At 37.1% G+C, this 21,931-nt stretch overlaps 1 protein-coding gene across 4 annotated transcripts in view; it reads left to right on the top strand.

Moving 5' to 3' along the window:
• The window catches only part of RSPO2 (R-spondin 2), a 155,307-nt gene extending 135,083 nt beyond the window's left edge, over positions 1-20,224 (top strand). For all 4 annotated transcript variants that reach the window (XM_033125753.1, XM_033125751.1, XM_033125754.1 and 1 more), the window contains one exon: positions 18,872-20,224. In XM_033125753.1, the coding sequence (XP_032981644.1) occupies positions 18,872-18,987 (116 nt within the window). In that variant the 3' untranslated portion in view covers positions 18,988-20,224. The remainder of the gene's footprint in view (positions 1-18,871) is intronic.
• Positions 20,225-21,931: the final 1,707 nt, after the last annotated feature.

Raw genomic sequence — 21,931 nt, 5'->3', positions numbered from 1 at the left:
GAATATAGAAGGTTTCCAGTACTACACAGTACCATTGCTTGGTTAACACAAACACACCTATCACATAGTTTGTTACGTGGTATTAAATAGGTAATTAGGCTACTTAAATATCTTTAATCAGAAATCCTTGGTTGGATTGTTATATAGATGTTTTCCAGGGCTTCAGTGATATTCTGGGAAATTAGTTGGGGTATTTTCATAAACTGGAAATAAATTACTTTTCCATTTCAAAAATAGAAAATAGGCCTCCACTATCCAAAAATTAGCTATCAAACATGTTTTCAGGAATGAATTAGATTCAGATAATGAAAGGTTCTACAATGAAAGGACAGGAAGATATTTAAATATACAACAATTATAAAGTGTAATGCCAATGTAGTCATTCTTTGAAAAAAAACCTTGCAAAATATCTTAAAGAAGAAACCAAGTAGTTGATTAGCATTTATGATACGGTAACATTTTTCTTTTAAATATTTGTCTATTATCTATCTATCTATCTTTGGTTAACAATGGTTATTTCCAGGTTTTTTTCTGTTTTTAAAAAAATATTTTATACTGAGTTTTATTAATTTTTTAAAGAAAAATCATACCAAAATGTACTTATAATTTAAATGTGTATTTTAAAGAAAAATGATGAAATAATCATCCCTGTACCCATCACTATGTTTATAAAAGAGACCATTATTGGCCATATCACCAAAATAGGGTAGGAGACCCCTGCCTCCATCTCTCCATGAAGATCAATATTTAGACAGCTAACCACAAGCAAAAACAACTCTGGAAATGCTCTGGAGTCCACAGCAACCCAATGGAACAAACAATTTGAGAGTAACCGCACAAAAAGGGAAGGAAGAACAGCTTCATTTTCCTGCACCATCCCATCCCCTCATCTGGCATTGCTCGGAGCCAAGACAGAACTCTCCAGGTAGAAAGAGTTCACTCATCCAGAAAAGAAGAGCGAGATGAGCGACCAACTTTCCCAGCCTTGAAGGGCACTACATGAAGGACCCACTTCAGTCACCCACCCCAGAGACCAGCAAAGCTGAGATATATAAAAATGGCTGGGATAAAGGAAGAAAAGCAGGAGCAACCTCAGTTCCCAGTGACCTTCTCTGTAGATGACACCAGCAGCTTTCTCCACTGAAGAAACCAAGGGCAGCATACTAGTCACTACAGACCTTCTGCAGATTTCACTGGTTTTGTCCCACTGGTATTCATGTTTGTTGATGCTAACCGCCTGAGTCCCTTCCCACTCCTGCCCTCTTCCCACCTTTTCCTGCAGAAGCCCAGGACCCACACTGGAGGCCAACCCAGGCCTCTGTGGCTGTATGTGTATGCAGGATGTAAGCCTAGACCCACCTTCCCAGCTGACCCTCATTGCTACGTATGCTCTCGGAGCTAGACCTTCCAGCTGTACACCTGCATACCTCCAGCCCAACTTGTCACTGGCCTCCACTGCTATGTGCATGTCTACAAAGAGACCATGCAACCATGGGGAAGGCACGCCAACAGCCAGGGCTGCCATAGCTGCTTGTGGACCTGGATCTGGCCCTGTCTCCTATTAATGACCGGCTTTGCAGCAGGTAGCTGTGCTTACCTGCAACTAACTCCTCTAGCTGTATATCCACACCCCCCCCAGCTTACGTCCTGACACCAGCCTCCACTGCTGTGTTCCAGTGACCAGAAAACCAGCAGCCAGGGTAGTACACAGTGACTGCTAGGGCCCCTGCTGCTACCATTGCACCTGTAAATGGTCTTACCCTTGCTGCTTGCCCTAGCTTCCACCACTACATGTGTATTTGCAGTTGACCCACTATCCAGTCACCTGCAACTGGCTCCCTGCAGCCCAGTGTGTGCCTACCACCAGCCTATTGGAAAAAGAAGTAAAGAAAACAATCCCATTTATAATAGCATCAAAAATAATAAAATAGGAATAAATTTCACCAAGGACGTGAGTGATCTATACACAAAAAATATAAGATATTTATGAAAGAAATTGAGGAAAACACAAAGAAATGGAAAGGTATGTTCAGGGATTGGAAGAGTTATCATTGCTACAATATCCATATTATCCAAAGCCATCTATAGAGTCAGTGCAATCTCTATCAAAATTTTAATGACATTTTTCACAGCTATAGAACAAAAATCGATCCTAAAATTTTGTGGAACCACAAAAGACCTCAGATGAATCAATCTTGAGAAAGAAAGCTGGAGGCATCACATTTCCCGATTTCAATATACATTACAAAGCTACAGATATCCAAACAGTATTGTACTGGCATAAAAACAGACATAGAGACCAATGAAACAACATCAAGAGCCCAGAAATAAACCCACGCATATCACGTCAATTAACATTTGACAAGGGAACCAAGAATACTCAATGGGGCAAAGATAGTCTCTTTAATAAATGGTGTTAGGAAAACTGAATATCCACATGCAAAACAATGAACTTAAGCCCCTATCTTACACCACCAAAAATTAACTCAAAATGAATTAAAGACTGAAACTAAGACCTCAAATGGTAAAATTCCTGGAAGAAAACATAGGGAAAAAGCTCCTTCCAGAAATGTACCACTTTCCACTTAAACCAGACATATATGTAAATACTTCATTATTTTTCATCTTCATATTTTAACTTATTGCTGTAAATTTTGAATTTATACTACACAGATGTATACTGACTGTAATTAACATTATGTAAAATTTCCAGTATTTAATACAGTATTATTAACTAAGCTTGATGGATTATTTCGCTGCTTGGGCATTTGTGGGAATTATTTTCTTTTTTAAAGTATTTGACTCTTCACTGCTGAGCAGTTTGATAAGTAGAGGTCTTTCTTTTGTTTTCCAGTATGTGGTGCTGAAGCACAGATTTTTATTTTCTGTTACTTGACCTACTGGGACTTCTGGGATTTCTGTGGTGCTGCGTAGCCTCGGTCCATGGAAAATGCCTCGTGTTCCCAGAGGAGGTGGGCATACCCTTTACCACCCGGTCGCCTAGGTCTTGGGGCACCATCTCTGTGGTGGGAAGTGGCAGGCATTGTGACTCCTGGCCTGTGTGTTCCTGGTGCCACTTAGTAGCCAGAAACCACTGGCAGAGCTGTTCTTTCTGAGTTGACCCAGCTGCTTCTATCAGGCTCCCCCACAATGAGATTGGAGCGGCAGGTAGGGGAGCGCAGATTCACATATCTGCGGCTGTTCTTTCTAGCAGGTTTTTCTGAAATAAGACCACTTTGGCAGGAAAGTTTTTTTTGTTTTTTTTTCCTGCAATCTACCAAGTGAGGATTTTACTGCTGGGCAGGCCATAGGGGGATGGGAGGTGGGCCATTTCCTCAGTCTGTAGATTTCTTTGTCCGATGATGGCAGTTTGTGGAACACTGCCCCCCTTTGCACTGCTTCTCTGCCCCTTACCCTGGGCTCAGCTTCAATGTGTGCCAGCCACCCAGGCCTGATTCCCAGGCCTGATTGCTGTCTCTGCCCCTCCAGTTTGCCCAGTGGGGGTTGCTCCCCGACTCTTCACTGCTATCGCATCCACTGGGCCCAGGGAAGCACTGGATTGTGTCTGTGGCTCCCTTTCCTGTCCGTCCCCCCATGTAGTCTCCCCAGTTCATTCTAATATGCCCACTTTCAGATGTCTCAATGTGCGGATCACTCACACATGTTTGTGTGTTTTTCAGGAAATCCTTTGTTAAATTACAGCTGTCCAACTTTTTGTAAGTTCAAGGGGAGAGACCTGGAGGTCCTCTCACACCACCATCCTGCTTCTTATGTTACCCCGTACTTTTCTTTTTTATTTTAACTTTACTTATGTTATCACAGTTTGGCATAGAAGATACATTTATTCAATTTTTCCTACTGGAAAGAGCATTAATTTTTTTTTGCTTTTCCTCATAAACAGATCTAGGAAAGATAGTATGAGTAAGGAATTAGGAAATCAAAGAAGGGTGTTAAACTTGTCTGTGGCTTCTGGATTTCCATGTACTCCAGACAATGAGTCAAACAGGAATTAAATAGTTTATATCACTCAAATCCAATATTACCAGATAAATAGCTAATACATTCTTGCCTTGAGAGAATCCCTTCTGCTTGCTTTTTTCTCTATGCCTTTGGTAATGTGAATGTGGCCAGACACAGGTTAGCCATAGTAGAAATCATCTCCCACCTTCTATTTGGTTCTCTTCTTCAACCTTTAATATCGGATTGCCCCATCCTAAATCACCCCTTGCTGTCCCCTTTCATCTCTCTCGGAACAGCTGTCTCTAGTGGAGCCTACACTCTCTCATCTTCACTTCCTCATCTCTGATTGACTCCAGCTACCGTGTTTCCTGGAAAATAAGACCTAGTTGGACAATCCACTCCAATCAATGCGTCTTTTGGAGCAAAAATGTGTCTTACAGTAAAATAAGACCCGGTCTTATATTACTTTTTGCTCCAAAAGACGCATTAGAGCAGATTGTCCAGCTAGGTCTTATTTTCAGGGAAACACAGTAGTATGGTTTCTGCCTTCTCAGCATTACTGAACTCTTCTCTTTAAGGTCATTGATGACATTTTACTGACCAAGTTGAATGGACGCTTTCTTTCATTTTAGCTTTTAAATAAAAATTGTATGTATTTAAGATGTACAACATGCTGATTTGATATGCATATGCACAATGAAATGATTACTAGTCAAGCTAATTAACATCTTCTCAGCCACTTTGTGCGTGTGTGTGTGTGTGTGATGAAAGCACTTGAAATCTATTATCTTAGCAAATTTCTAGTATTTAATACAGTATTACTAATTACAGTCATACTGTCTTTCTATCTTAATGTTTAGGACAAAATAGCATATGATCCCAGGGTTACTATTTTGTTTGTATAACATCTCCATTGCAGACTTCACTAGAGGATTATGTTTTCAGGACGTTATGATTTAGCCTGGTGTTTCTATAATGGAAACCCTTAGGATAGGATATGTAACAAAGCAATCTTTATACCAGCTTATAAGATCTATCTTGTAGAGTTACAGCAAGGCTTTGAAAATCATATTGTATCATGAGTAAAGTGTTTACCTGTCATTTAGGTGACCTCAGTGGTGGATTTCTAAATAAGGAGATATTTATAAAATGGTCTCCTAGATCACTTTGCATTTGAGTTGAGTGGTGACCATAATAATTAATCATTTCTCCCCCCACCCTCTTCCTTTACTTCCTCCCTCCCTCTCATCACACAGCTTCCTCTCAACTAGATTTTTGGTTGTTTCCATATTTTACTTATAAATACAGGATCTGGGAAAGCATATTAAGTCATGCTCTGCCCTTAGTTAATAAGAATTATTTTCTTGTATTTTATGGTGTAAAAACTGGACCGTTAAAGAAACTTTGCTGTTCAGTGCAAAATGTTCTTTGTCAGAGCCAGAAAAACAGCATTGATTCATTATGACTCCCAGCCATAAACTTTTACCATAGGAATTTTGCAACTCTTTTTGAATTTACAATTTTTAATTCCCCAGAATTTGTAGTCTTATTCTTAAAGAAACTTGTAATTTATTGGTGATAATCCTTAAAAAGTATATAATTTTATGCTATGAGATAAAATCACCCACTTATTTGTGTGGAAGTAAACTGTCCCCTTAACCACTATGCCCAGAGATAGTCTATGGAGGAATATATTTTAGATACACATGCACTTATGAACATACACATCTCAGAGAAACTGCACAGTCATTTTTAGGGTGTCCTGCGTCATTGCTCCTGAAAATGTCAATGATCCAGAATTTAAGATTAAAGGAAGGGTCATTAAAATATAACTGCACTTGCCTTTCAAAGAAGGATTTGATTTATGTCAGAAGCAATTTAGCTTTGAATAAAACATTTAGATGGTGAGCCCTGTGCATTATTTGATGGAATTTTCAATTTTTCTATAGGAAGACTTGGAAAACACATTAATTTAAGGCAGTTTAAAAATACATGTGTCACTTCATAAAAAAGTATCAAAATATAAGTATCAATATACTTTAACATTTATCACCTACACAATTTATCTGTTTTGCATTAGAATCAAACTGAATGGAAGTGATTTCCAGAAGTTTCTTAATTAATTCCTTGTCTTTAACTGCATTCTATTCAAGCTATTGTCAAAAAAAATGGTTACCTAGTTTTTAAAAATGGTAAAGACTTTTCTGTTCTCAGTAACTCAGTCTCTAACTTCCCTAGTAGAGCAAGGAGTTATTATGGCTGTATTACAGCTTTGTAGCTATAATTATATCTATTTTTGATTAGCGACATAGAGAAAGGTACAAAGGAGTTCTGTTTTTAAAAGATAATTTTTTACATATCCAATGAGCATTGACATCTTTTTTTGTTGTTGTTGTTGCTTGGCAAAGCATTCGCTGTAGTCTTTCCTCAAAGTCTTTTGTTTGTTTGTTTGTTTGTTAACATTTTCATTTTTGGTACCCTCATTTGGACATGCTGGCTTAAATGGTTGAAAGCCAAGTAGGATGCAGCATTCAAGTAGAGTAAATCTGCAGTGTTTTGCCCACCTCCAGTGTCTCTTTCTGTTCACTGTTAACAGGCATTTTTAACTTTTAGCCTCTGCACTGATTCATTTAGTTTAAGGTTTAGCATAGGTCTCTGAGCCTACTCTGCTAAGATTGTGAGAAATTTGTTTTTTATAACCTACTAATAGCTCACTGAAACTCTTTATATAGTTTCTTGTCAAACTCCAGGTGATATCTTTACTGAAATTATAGTACTTTGGAATGAGAATTTTCTCTTGGAGATTTAATTCAGTGATAATACATTTTAAATCCTTTTCATTACTGTGCTTCCCCGAAAATAAGACCTAACCGGGATATAAGTCCTAGCATGATTTTTCAGGATGACATCCCCTGAACATAAGCCCTAATGAGTCTTTTGGAGCAAACCTTAATATAAGACTGGGTTTTATTTTCGGGGAAACACAGTATGTCTTAGAAATTTCCATATTATTTGTAAACATTTGGTTTCTCGTGTTTTAACACCTAAGTTAAATACTCGTAAAACTAATTAGAACATAGTGATATAAACATGACAATAAGCAATGCTTGGAAAATATTAGATACATATTGTGTATATATGTGTGTGTGTGCACACAGTGTTATAGCTTCCTTTGATTTTTGTTTATATTATGTTTAACAGTCATACCTTTTTCTGGAGAGTAAAAGACCATATTAATGCGAAGGGAAATAAACCCAATTTTGTTAAATATTAGTATGTTTATAAAAAAAAATTAGCCATCTTCTGGTCTTTTATTATCTGGTGATCACAGACAAAGATATTAGGATTCAAGATAACCCAGCTAGGTTGTAGACTTTTTGAAACATTAGAAATGTGATGCCTCCGATAATCATTAGGTGTGCTGAACATGTTATTTAGAATTCCTGGTCAAATATGTTTCCTCTAATTGAAATCTGTTGCTGCTCTTTGGATAGTTGACAAAGATTTATAATGACCAAACATTTGTCTGATCTTTACTTGTGATAGAGACTATTTATTTTTGGCAAATATTTGTTTACTTTTCTTGTCCTGCCAGAATAACAAAGAAAATATGCCTTTGATCATCCCGGTCTTGTATCAAATCCTTGATGGTCTCAGCCTCTATTTTACGAATCTAATGGTCCAGCTATTAAACTGAATGACCTGCTCATAGGGCTTGTGGGAGTCTAATTAAAGGGAAGATTGGAACACTGACCTCCTTCTTCTTCTCGTCCCTCTCAGATCACGTATATTATACTGCAATGGTGATGGGAGTAAGGATAAGTTTTGGGACCACAGTACTGAGTTCAAATTTGAACTCTACCACTTACTGATGGTGTCATCTTAGGTCACCTTACCTCTGTGGTCTTTAGTTTCCTGTTCTGTGAAGTGGAACTAAAGAGAATATCTATCTCATGGGGATATTTTGAGTATGATATTAGTTAAAATATGTAAACAAAACTGAGTGCCTGACACACAGCTAACACATGGTGGTGGTGATGATAATGATGATGATTTAATAATCTGGAAGAAACTCATAGCACTTTTCTGAAAGCAGAAAAAATCCTTGTAATGTTCTCTTTTCTGTCTGGAATACAACTAATAACATTTTAATACCCCTGGTATTTGTGTCACCTGGTCTGAGGGTTATTTTCCTTGTCTTTCCAATTTTTGAAGTGCCAACTCTATATCCTAGTTAGGAAGAAGCCCCAAATTTGATAATAATTTTAATTTTTTCAACTGCAATTTTTTTTGTCCATCGCTTTAGAATTTCTGCAAACCAACTAGATTGTCTTCCAAAACAGAACTCGTTAACTGAATGAACTGAGAGATTCCGTAGAGTGAAACAAATTTTTGGAATCTAACCACAGGAGAAATGAATCTGCTGTAACATGAGTGATCACCAACCCCTTAGTTTGAGCATAATGATAAGGGGCCCTTTTCTTGGGTGTGCAGATTCCTCTGGACACAGGGACAACTTGATCCTTGTTGCTTTCTTGGTGCATCAACACAAACAGAACCTAGGGAAGGGAGTCCAGAACCTAGAGAAGCGAGTCCAGGCACAAAGTGGTTTGCTTCATTTCACAATTTGGAAGCTATTTCTCAGCACGATTGGAAAGGAGGTTGTAATTTATTCTGAAGCGCTCTCACCCAGCACTTACTTTATCCTGTTCCAAAGTCCTTTCTCTTTTACCCTTAACTTTTTTAGCAGAGCTTTATGCTCTAGACTTGGATGTCATCTTAACTTTGCACAGAATCACCTCTGAAGCTTAAAAAAAAAACAAAAAAAAATCTGGATTTTTTTCCCTCTTGCGGGTTTCATTCACGAGTTGGTGAATGGCTAGAGAACCTATATTTTGAAAAAGCTCCCTAGAGGACTCTACTATCTCTGGCCCATGAACTGACTTTTGGAACCCCAGGTATGAAATTTTTCCAACTGTCAGCTGAAAAGGAAGCATCCTGTTTTCTTCCCTTGGGTTTTGCCAAGAGCACACAGTTGAAACTGAGTTGGAAATGCTAAATGTATTGCTTGGCCTCAGGAAACTGAGGCTTTGAATGCCTTAACCTCAGGGAATAATTAATAGGAAAAATATAGGTTGTCGCCCAGGCCCTTGGGGTAGCTAATGTGGCCCAAGGGAACCCTGATATCCTGAGGGACTGGGTGGGGAGGTTGATGCCTTTCTTCAGCCTAGCATTATTAATTTGTTTGTTCAGCAGCCATTTAAATGATTATGAGATCAAAGAAGTTTTGCTGGGCACAAGGGATCCAAAAAGTACACGTTTTAGAATCTGCCAGATGTTGGTTGAATCACCGCCGACTATGTGATTTTGAGCTATTTTCTTAACTTCTCTAAACCCATTTCCTCATTGGCAAAATGGAAATAATGCTTACCTTGAGGACAACAGTAAGGATTAGAAATAGTACACGCAAGGAAGCTCATATGGTGCTATAATTTATTTAGAAGTTGTGTTGCCAGGTGTAGTATCTGGAACTTTATACATATTGTCTTTATCCCTTGAAGCAATGGTGAGTTGGGTACCATTGATATTATCAGTTTAGCAATGAGAAAACCAAGCCTCAGGAAAAGTAACTAGTCCAAGATCACTAGCTTCTAAGAGGCAGAGCTCTGCTTTGAATCTAGGGCTGTCTGACCTCCAAATCCATGTTCTTAATCATGTGTCCGACAAGCCTGCCCAATCTAGTGTCTTGTGACTCCGGCACTCCTCCAGGATAGACCTGGGAGTGACCCATCCATGGGCTGGCCAGGCATCCATGACTCTACGAGTTAACTCATAGGGGTAGCAAGGCACGTTGAATTCCTCTCTTGGGAATATGCGATTAAGGCAAAAGAGACTGAGGCTGTTAGAAGAGGGAAGTAAGCAGAAAGGTCATGGAGTTTACTGAGGACCAGTGTTGCCTTCATGAGCTAAAGTTGAAGGCAGAAGTCATGTGGAACCTAGGAAGAACAAGAAAGTTCATTTTATGATGGATGACAAACATCATGTGACTTTGGTTCCTGACCACATTCGGTGTCTCGATCTAGCTCATGTGTCTTTGCTCTCACTCCCCTTATTGAGATACATTTGAGTGAATATTTATAACTCGATTTTTGGAAAGACTCTTACCAGGACTCTATGGCATGTAATGGCCTTAATTATAGCTATTTATAATTACTTACAAACTGGTAGCCATGATATACAAGCAAAGGTAAAATGAAAACAGAAGGTGGTACATTTTTTAACGAGGGAGGTTCAAGTGGTGTACGGGCGTAGAGGAGGGAATACATTTATGATCCTTCATGGAACATGCATCCCCTTAGATTATTGCGTGTTGACTGTCTTCATGTAAGGCCTGCCACTTAGGTGAGCTGTAAGCTTGGACTGATAACCCATGCCCTGACATAGCTACCATGGAGAAACCATTTCTGTTTTTCATTTTACTTGGAGGTGTCTTCAAGTTCTATAGAAATTGTGTTGAATCCAAATTAAATAAATGCTCACCATATGATTATAGTCCTAAATATCATTTCTTGGACTTCTTTTTTTCTTTTTCATTTAGTTAATGGTTATTGATTGGAGACTAAGCAGAAGGTATTAAATCCTCTTATTCTAATGGAATTATCTTAAAAGGAACCTTCTGTTATAGTATGAAGTCAGCTACAGAGGAACTTGAAATTCTTCTCTGGTTCTCCCATCATTGCTCCTAATCAAATGAAAAAAAGTTGTATCATTTTTCTCTGTTAAAACCTGATGTTTTTCTGACTTAAGTTAGGAGTGCCAAATGAGCCTGATGGTTTTCTGAAAATTATATTTATTTTGAGTAATTTTAGGGTGCATAGCTGGACAACATTCTGGCACAATGGTTGAAGTACTTAAATTTTTTCATGATATTCAATTACATGAGAATGTATATAGAGCACTTACAGTCCATGGTTGGTCCCTATATACCCCATCTAGGATACTTTATAGATTACATCTTGCTAAAAGGTTAAAAAAAAGAATAAGCAGTGAATCAATGCAGTATAAGTTTACAGAATGTCGAAGTTCCACCTACGTTATTTCTGTAGTACTTAACAGTTCATAAAGGGTTTTTCTTTACAGTTATGACGAGGCCAGTGACTTTTCTCCTGGAATTTGGCCCCGGAGTAATATTATTTATTTTCTGCCTTTCTTGAAAAATAACTCGATAACTGTGTCCTTATCCAGTGACATTTAAAACTATAAAAGCCTCTAAGAAAGAGAACTGGTTGAAATCTGGTTCCAAGTCCAGCTCGGCTGCTAATTACCTGTAGAAACTTGGGTAGGTCACTCTAGGTTCTCTGTGCTGCACTTGCTTCATATCTAAACCGTCTGGCAGAGCTGGATTAGCAGGCGTAGGAAATGTGCGGTGTACTCACCATCTCTCTACCTTCCCCAACATGGCCAACGGACTGTAGTTCTGGGGGGCGGGAAGGAGGCAGCTTGATCAGATCTCTTTGTCAGGAAGCACCACCTAACAATCAGCTTTCATACTTGATATCAAATTTCTGTGTACTTCCTGGAGCAGATAATAGGGAATATCATTCTTAATTTTACAACTCTATTCTTATAAATAAGAGACCAAGAATAAAACCTGTTCCTCGCAGGTCGTTTGTGTTAACTTCTCCATAAGAAAATGCTACCTGGGTTGATGACAATCCTTTTCCCTCTAACTCACTGTTTGAATAGCAGATTCATCTTTTCTTTTCTCCTTTCATTTCTCCCCCATCTTTACCCTTAAAGGTCTTTTTATAACAGTATGCTGTAGTATATACTACAGCGGTAGTATATTTTTCCTTGTGCTGCACTTAGGTCTTTCTACCTATTCTTTGGTTTACTACAGAGCTTAACCTTGTCTAGAAAGAAAAAAAAGGCCTCCAATTGGGATTAAAAGAAAGTATGTAAGATGTTAGAGCCCCCAAAGCTCCCATGTACATTTTTTTAAACCAGATCCTTTTACAGTAAAAGTGAATTATTGCCCCCTTGTGGTAGAACAATGAATTTATTTTCTCACACATGGGAACTCGCAGGCAGTATTATTTGTTTTCACTACCCTGAAACTTTTTGTCCTTTACAATGAACCTAAAGTATTTATAAAGAGAACTTTGGATATTTTTAAAACCACCTCTTCTAGTTTATTTATCTCGCCTATCTTAAACTCCGTAGAATTTTATCTTTGGACAGATTTTATATGTTTTCTGTGCGAGGTACCAGATGTCTAAGAGCTTAAGTTAAACAAATCAACTAGAGTGACCAACATTATATGGAACAAACCCAAAATCTTATTCAAATTACTTTTGTGCAGTCCTTATCACTTCAAGTGAGCTGGGAGGGGCTTGGAGAACGTCTTGTTGCTCCTTTAGAAGTCGTGTTACATGCCTGAAGAACATTTGCTTCAAGGCTATAAAATCAGGAAATTTTGAAAAGTGCAGGAAACCTTAGTGTTGGTCTAATTAATTTATAAAGGTTCAAGTTATCTTCAGATTAGCTTTGCTTCCGACTTTGTTATTTTAAATGTGAAACAAAATATTAAAGCCAAACGGACTGCCTTTTAACAAAATCGGTAACAGACGCCACGCCTAATAAAATGGTATGTAAAAAAAGTTGAGAGGTTTTAAAGACAAAGTATGTCATTTCATACTATTCTTTCTACAATAAAAATACAGCAAACTTTTACAGCTAGAACAGTAAGACAGTCAGAACTGACTTATTGAATTAATTTTTACAAGTTAGTATAAATCTGTATACTAGTAATTATTCTGAATTTTGAATGATTTTAATATTTGTTAGTTTAGAGAAGTGCATTTTGTCTGTTATTTTTGATTTTGGATGATTGTCACTCTCCACCAATAGGCTTCTAAGATGAAAAACTACTTGTAAGTTATCTCCAGACTGTAGATTTTTAAAGCACATACACTTTTTTAAAGAAATGACTAAGTGACCATTTTGAAACTTTTTCAGGTTATGACTTATAATTCAAGATGCCCAGTAAAGTCTCTTTGTAGGTAACTTGCTTTTTCAACACTTTAAAATGTTTTGTCTCTAGATTATTTTTTCTTCAAAGAAAATTAGAAGTTATCAAACAACCATTGAAGGATATGCCTGTGTTTTCCAAAGACATCTGTCTCTCTGTGACATGTTTCTTTGTGAAAAGGGTGTTATTCTCTTTCCCCCCACCCCCCCAAAAAAAATAAGTGTTACTAAAAATGCTAATTAAGGAACATTGTATTATAAATAAGGAGCCAAAATTGGATTCATTTGCTTTACTCATTCTACCTAACTTTCTCCTCTGACTCTCAATTGATGTAAATAAATAACCATCAGTGTCTGTTATTCTGCAGTATGATGGACAGTGGGACGACTTTTATCTCAGGCTATAGAATATACTGTGGTTGATCCCAGTCATGCTCATCATATCTTCCTACTTGGACTCCTTTCTAGATAAGTTTCATGAACTAACACCTGTTATTTTTAATTTAACTATCGTTGGTATACTATATTAATTAGTTTCAGGTGAACAATGTAGTGATTTGACATTTTTATACCTTACAATGTGATCATCGCAATAACTCTAGTATTCATCTGTCACCATGCAAACTTACTACTCTATTATCGACTCTTCACTTTTTTCACTCATCCCTCCATGCCCCCAGCAACCATCCCTTTGGTTTGCATTTCTATGAGTCTCTTTTTGTATTCTTAACATCTGAAGTGTTTATGTCAGTAGTTCTTAAGTTTTTATATCTTAGATTCAATTATGATTGGCTCCTCCACTAAAGAATCTGCTTACCACCACAGTAGGAAGGCTTTTGTCTTACAGGTTTTTTCTTATATCTATTTATGTTTTAGGGACATGCAGTTATTCTTGGACATAAATTTAATTGCTGTGGCCTTCAAATAAAAAATGCTTCTTCATAGTTGAAAACATACTTCATTGCTTCAGTAATGATAAAAAAGGAGAGGTCATGAAAAATTGTAGTGGGACATTTCGGTAATTTACACACTTTTCAGAGTTATGGTAAACATCTTTGTGCATAAATCTCTGTACAAGTTTAGATTATTTTTCTAAGATATATTCCTAGACCTGTTACAAATTATGAATATTTTAATGCTCTTTTTACACATTGCCAAATGGCTTTTCAGAAAGGCTTTGCGTATTAATTTTATATTCTCCAACTGCATCCTGATGCCTGTCACACCCCATTCTAACTAGCTTTACATATTTTCACTTTTAAGAATCTTTGCAGGGGCAACTCATTTTGTTGGTGTTTTTAATTGTGAGATTTGATTGTTTAAATATATTTATTAGCGATTTTTATTTCCTTAAATATATTTATTAGCTATTTTTATTTCCATGTACTTAGGTCTTTTGTCTATTTTTATGAGCTTTTAAAATATTTTAGGAACCAGCTGGCGTTTTTCCAGAGAATCATCAATCACTCTTAAATAAATAAATTTCTGTTGCTACTCAGTCTCGGGCAAACGCAAGTTGCCCATAGGAGAGAAAGTAATAGCCCGGTTGCTATTCATTGTCTATAACTGAGTCCTTGTGACTTTAGGTATGGAAACAACCTTTTCTGCTCTGCCTCCCGCATGTCCTCTAACATATGACAAGATACACCAGGTGGTGGTTACACAGGCTTCTTGTCCCTCAGTTTTAGTTGCTTTGAAGGATGACTGAATTTTTTTGAGGTGATCCCTGAGTCTTCATGATGAATTTCATAAATATAGTGAAGTCCAGGTTTCAAGTTAGCATCACATACTTAGCATGGAAACTTAATAGAAATTGGTCCTTTTTTTCAGGTGATTACCTTTGTCATCACAGCTGTGGCTATAACAATGGCAATTACAGTTAATTACGTTTGTCACAATGTGTCTTACTTTCCCCAGTGTGTGTGTGTGTGTGTGTGTGTGCGCGCGCGCGCGCGTGTGTGTAGAAAGAGACATGCTTTTATCTTTTTTCTTAGTCACAGCTACTGAATTTTTTCTTCAATTTTCTTTTGCTGTATTTACCATTAGAAAGTCTTCCTCAAAACACTTAGTAATCGTTATCGAAATCTTGACAATCTTCGTGCCTTACCGAGGGATGTACAAGAACCATTATTCCAATGATGAAAAGACTCTTACCTACACCTAGTAAGAGAAAAAAAACATTTGAAGAACGTCCTAGCATTTGGGAGCTTATGAAAGAATGAAACTCATGTCTGACTGGCAGTGGAGTCAGTATTTTCACAGCTTCATGTAATTTGTGAGTCTGCCTGATATCTTGGTTCAAAATAATCTATCGTATTTCTGATTCTAATAGCAGTAATCTACAGCTGGATGTTAGGAGTATTTCCATAAGGGACTGTTCACCTTTCTCTGTAGAAGAGTTGATAGGTTATCCTGTTGGACCATTTCCACATGTGTGCAAGTCAGTGTAATTATGTTGGTTAGAATGTGGCTTTGATAATACCTTTCTAACTCTGTTCATTTTGATGATAATCTTGTCTTGCTAGTGGTGTTTTACACATCTTCCTTTCAGCCTAGGAACACAATCTTTGCACATGGTGTCTCATAACTTTCTAGTGGTAGATGATGTAGCATCTTCATTCTATAAATGTAGAAACTAACAGTCACAAGTATATTATCTTTCCAGATACTGCCTACCAACCAGGTTTCCTTCCTCCCACAGGAGGCCTTTCTCTATTAAACCACATTGCTTTCTTTAAAAACTGCAATACCTGGGCCAGTTGTCTTCTTGCATCCACACAACAGTGCTGAAAAGATTTCCTTTGTAGATCAAATTCTGCCGGATCATGCAGAGATTCATTCACTCAATAGTAATTTGTCAAGGCCACTCCATTCTGAAAGCACTCAGGACAAAGATATGCCAAGTTTGTTGCTATGATTGGACATACCTAGAGGCTGATAATCTCATAAAATTCAAACCTTTTCTGTCAATTTCTACCAATTTTGGGGAGGCTGTTTTCCAAGTCTTCTCTCCTGAACTAAAAAGCAAGAGAGTTAAATCATGAGATGAATTACTCTTTGGGTGACTGGCATTATATGTGCCTTTAAATGCTTCCTGTACAAGGCGAATGTTCTTGAAAATGTGAAACAACCTGAAAGTCTAGAAGTCATTCTTTGAATCTAATCTCATATCCACAGATGTAAAGGAATTACGTGTAAACATTAATATGATTTATTTTCAAATACAGAGGGTGTGCTAAAAAATGTTTACACATTTTAAGAAAGGAAAAAACTGTATTAAAATTGTAATGCTCAATATATACGAATAACAAAAGATGAATACGAGTCAGGTGTATACATTTTTTTTGGCATCCTGAGTATATACATAAGAAGAGGGATATATATTTTTTGTTAGACTTAATCTTGCTGATTAATTTCTTATGTTTGAAAATCTTCGAGTTCAGTAGAAAATATATGCAAGACCCTTTTTATACCTCATGGTAGGACATGTTTTAATAGTCTTTTATTACTTTGAGTTGGGCTTAAAGTCATAACAACCTACTATGGACCATAAAATATTTTCAGTTAATTTAGGCCTATCTGTGGTCACATCTTGGCTAACCATCTTAATTCTTTGGTATTTGCAATACATCCTACATGAGAAACAGGGCTGACCAGAAACAAAACCAAGCAATGAACCAATAGCACAGAGCTGCCATTCAAATGAGACTGCTGAGGAAAAGTTTTAGGGTTGTAATTAGGTCTCCCAAAACATCTCTAGTTGGAACCAGTACCATATTACTTATTGCCAATGGAATAATCATGTAATTTGAAAATTTATTTTATATAAATAAGTTTTCAGAAACATTGCTGAGTTTTTGGCTGCAATACGAACGGTTTTGTGCAAATATTAAATAACGTCCCTATCACACAATATTATATCAGCCAGCAAAGCCAAAGACCATTTGATATTGACAATTACATCAGAATAATATATTAGGTACATGACATGAAATTGACCCTTTCTTAAAATGAGTTTCCAGTAATTTAGCTTAGATTTGCTGTTAGTGAAAGTAGTACACATTTAACTTTCAACTACATCATTTGTATGAAGAATTGAAATGGTGACTGTGAAAAGCTTTCTTTAAATAACATATTCAGTATATTTTTATCTTCACAGAATACATTTTAAAATCAAGGAATGTTGGCATTATTTTCCATTCACTTAATTTCAATTTGCTTTTAAAAGAAACTCCAGCCTTTAAAGAAATGAAACATAAACCAAATTAATTTTTACAATGTAGTCAGCAATGATTTTTTAAAGGATTTTTGTTTGTTTAGAGAAAATACAGAACTAAGAAAACCATCGTAAAACTTTATAATTGAAGCTTCTTTTTAAATATGCTATTTTTGTGTTAAGTATTTCATCTCTCTGCCTTCATTAGGTGTGTCTCATCGTTAGATATAGAGTTACGAAATAGTTGTAACTTTACAGTTTTTTTGATTAATGATGGCTTGGACTAAAGTTTCATTGGGTAGGATTAACTATGTTTAAAGATGGCAAAATGCCATTATAACATTAATGCCAGAATTTAATGAGAACCAGAAGTTAACTTCAAGGACCTTCATAATTTAATATGAGGGCATGATCATATTCTGATTATTTTACTGTAGTGTCCTATTAAAAATAAGTTATTCTTTACCTTTTTTTGTGATAAAAGGTTTTTCCTCAACAGATAAGAACCCTACCGTCTTCTTCTCCTACCTGCCGTACTTCTGACTTTATTGTATAGTTCAACAAAAGTTAAGTTTTCTCTTCCTGTGAGATACTGTACTAAAGGTGTACAGTGCATGTACATTTCTGTAAAATGCAGGTGATCGTTAAAGCTATTTTCTGTTCTAAAAATCCAGTGATTCCTCTGTGTTTATCCTATGTGTTTAGAACCCAAAGAAAACAGTGGATATAAAGCAAAATGTCTATGTTCCTTATTTTTTTTCTTACAATCTTATGTATACATACTTGCAAAGAAGTGCCTCTATCTTATAAAGCCTATAATCCATAACCAAAAGATGTAAGAAGTAAAATACAGCAGAGGCAAAGGGAAAACTGTCTCGTAAAGCTCCTGATAGAAGAAAACCTCAACTATTTAGCTTGTGGCCTGAGCTTCCTAGTGACTAAAGCGAAGAGGAGAAATAGGATAACATGGTGTGATTTTCTGATAGTATGACACATACCACCAGTTCTTCAAAAACAAGCGTTTTTCTTGCTCTCAGTTAATCATAAGAACAAATTGTCTAGGGGATTTCTATAAGAAGCTGTAAGCCACATAATGAATGATGTCCTCATGAATTTTTATAGAAAATAAAGAAGTATTCTACATATGTCATTTCATATATTGGGCTTTGGAGAACATGGAAGGAATAATGTTAAAAGCAAGACATTTGTTTCTCCCATAGGGCAGGGAAAGGGGAGTTTGAAACTTCTGGTATATTTACTGTAGATAGATGCTTATTTTCTTTTGACCCACTGACATGTGGAGCAGTAGAAAGATGTAAAGATGTCTAGTGAAGGGTAGCATTGTTAAAGGTAGGAGGGGAAAAATGGAATTTTTGTGGCAGGATGATATTTGCAAGACTGATCAGGCCGCTGGGAGGTTTTTAAATATGCCAGTTCCCTGTAACAGGAAGATCAGTCTCTGTTTTAGACAGCATATCCAATTTAGTAAATTATTATTATTCCATCAAAATTAATGTGAACAATTTTCTCTTTGAGGCTGCTTTTTCCATAGGTGATGTTTTCCAGATGGGCTTTGTGTAAAACTCTTAATGTTTTATGTTTTCTTTCCTCGAGAAAGAGCCTTTTCTGACATGTCTTTATTTCTTTCTCTCTCCTTCATTGTAGGGAAGAGAGCACCAAAGCCCAAGGAGAGGAAGAACAAGAAGAAGAAGAGAAAGCTGATAGACAGAGCCCAGGAGCAACACAGTGTCTTCCTAGCCACCGACAGGGCTAACCAGTAAAATCAGACACCTAGGGTGGATTTGGGGGGTTTTTGTTTTTGCAAACGTGCACAAAGCTACTCTCCACTCCCGGACACTGGTGTGCGGTATTTGTGCTGCTCTGACCAGTATCTGTTCCCAGTAACATTGTGAAAGGAGGAACCACGAGTGTGGTCTCTGTTATTTATGCTTTGATTTGCATCTGGAGACTGTGAAGCGGGGAGCTTTATGACCTGAATCAATGGAAGCAGGAGTTAGTGTACAGCATGGGACTTGGCTGGTATGTGCCAAGAGATCCTGGCACCACCACGGAGAGGCAAGAGGTGTGAGGCTGCAGACCACCATTGGAGAAGGGACGTGTGCATATTTATGGGAAAGAAGATGCTCGGCAGGCAAAGTGCTATTTCACTTGTGCCCTGTATTTCTCACATTGTGCACTGTCAAGGATAAATGTATGTGGTTATCTGCTTAGTGTTACCACATGTTGTTCTCAGCATCTGTTACCTTCAAACTGTTGTGTGATGAAACTGCTTTTAGCTGGGGCTATTCTACAGGAATTCCTGCTCAGTTTCACAGCGGCTCAACTATGTACATATTCTGCTGGGGCTACGTATAAACCTCTTACTTCCTGTATATTTATGCTCTCTTCTGTGTAACAAGTCATACCTGATTAATATGATGTCACTTTGTTTTTAGTGGTTCCTAACCATTGTCCGGTAAATGACTGTTCTAGTTTTGCGAATTGACAAATGTTTTGTTGCCCCCTTAGAACTTTACTTTTCTTTGTGGGCTTGTTTCTCATTGTAACGATAGGATAAGCTAGTTTGTACATAGGGTCAAATGACCGGTGTCAAAGACTTTGAATATCGGTAGACCTTCCCCGTGCCATGTCTCCTCACACAGATAAAGCAGCATGTGGCGTCTGGCAGTCAGAAGCCCCAACTCCCTTTGAGTCTAAGATGTGACGGCTTTAGGAAACACAACTGAAAACACATGAGGAAGGATACGCAGCCACTTGTAGTGCTCATCATGCGATTTCACAGGCCAGCTAGAGAAGTTTTCAGGCTTTCACTTCAAACTTCAGTATACGTCTATGGACTATTGAAAGCAGTCCCCGAGTGACAATGACAGGTACCTACCCGTATTCTTGGGTAAGGGCAGAAGTTACATGAGACCATGCATAGAATTTGAGACAACAGGATGAATTCCTACAACTGCTGGTGAGGTCTCCTTCATGTCCGAGACAGAGAGGAACACTATGGAAACTCACCAGGTCACCAGGGGACTTCCGGAGCAGCTGTTTCAAAACCATCGTTGTCCCCTTTGGGGAATCAGTTCTTAAAGGGTTTTCAATTGACTACTTCTAAAAGCATCATTCTCTTCCTGGCTGATCCAGAAAATTAGAACAAAAAGAAATAGTTGCCAGTTTTTTGTGGCGAGGGGAAACCAAAGCAAGGTATAAAGCCTTGTTTTCACCTTGCATTGGCAAAACTACCTCTTTAGCATTTTGGTTAACTTTTGAGTCAAAAGCATCTTATCAATAACTATAAATGTCATATACATTGTTTTGAAAATATTATTGCTATGAGATAAGCCATATATAAATGTATTCCACTTTAGGGTTCACATTTAATCCTAAAGTGTTCACTTCCTTTCACATCTATTTACTAAGCAGGGAGGAGGCTCTTTATCGGTAATACATCAATACCTGTTCTGTTTCTGGGATGTTCTTTTCATGCATTAAAAAACTTCAAAAGTATTTGTGGACATTTTTTCTTTAGAGATATATTTAGGGAAAAAAGCAACTTTAAAGTGCTACCCCCAAATGATGGTCTTTAAAAAAAAAAATCAGACAAAAGTTTTTTAAAACCTATGTTAGTAACTACATCTAGTAAGGTATTCACCAGTTTAGCTGTGAATTACACTATAGTAGAGTGGTTAAAACGACCTGAGTTCCAGTCCAGACTCAGAATACCCTGGAGGCAAATTACTGAACCTCTCCAGGTCTCAGTTTTCTCATCTGTAAAATGGAAGTAACAATATTATCCACATAGAGGGCTGTGTTTTAAGGACTAAATTAAGTAAAACATGTATACATTAGTAAAATATGTTTTAAGGATTAAGCCAGGTAAAATGTATAAAATATGGTCAACACAGCATGATATATACTAAGCATTACACAGGTTATTACCTATTACTTTTAATTACCACTGTCCTTGGCTATTTTATTTTAAAAATATTCATTTCTCTTTATCAACAAAATAGAATATATGTCTGAAAACAGCAGTTCCCTTCAATCTGTTGCCTGATGCCTGGACATTATTTGCTCAAACTTCTATTCTTATGGGAATTGATTTACAGCTACAGCGGACACATATTGTAGTGTAATTTACAGCTTCAGGATAGTTATACAAAGAAGATCTGGTGGTTTTCCATAAATAGCTATACCATTCCTATACGCGATACAATGTATATAAATAGGACATATGAAATTGGTTTTCCTCCCAATATTTTCAGGTAGCTTAACATCGACTTTCTCAATTAAGAAGTTTGAGTGGGGAAAGGGTGAAATGGGAGAAGATGATCAAAAGGTACAAACTTGCAGTTATAAATAAATCATGGGAATCTAATACTATACAGCATGTTGAGTGTATTACATACCACGTTTCCCCCAAAATAAGACCGGGTCTTATATTAATTTTTGCCCCAAAAGATGCATTAGGGCTTATGTTTAGGGGATGTCAGCTTGAAAAATCATGCTAGGGCTTTTTATCCGGTTAGGTCTTATTTTCGGGGAAACACGGTATTTGAAAGTTGCTAAGAATAAGTTTTACATGTCCTCATGATGAGAAATGAAAATTTGACAGATCAGCACTTAGGAAAAGCCCATTCATGAATATGTCTTTGTTCTTTTTCAAGATGCTAATATCAGTCACTGTAAATGGAATGTTCACGTTTTGCTAGA

Source organism: Rhinolophus ferrumequinum, chromosome 14 (genome assembly GCF_004115265.2).
Source record: "Rhinolophus ferrumequinum isolate MPI-CBG mRhiFer1 chromosome 14, mRhiFer1_v1.p, whole genome shotgun sequence".
Lineage (NCBI taxonomy): Eukaryota > Metazoa > Chordata > Mammalia > Chiroptera > Rhinolophidae > Rhinolophus > Rhinolophus ferrumequinum.
This window is presented reverse-complemented; position numbering and strand designations above follow the sequence as displayed.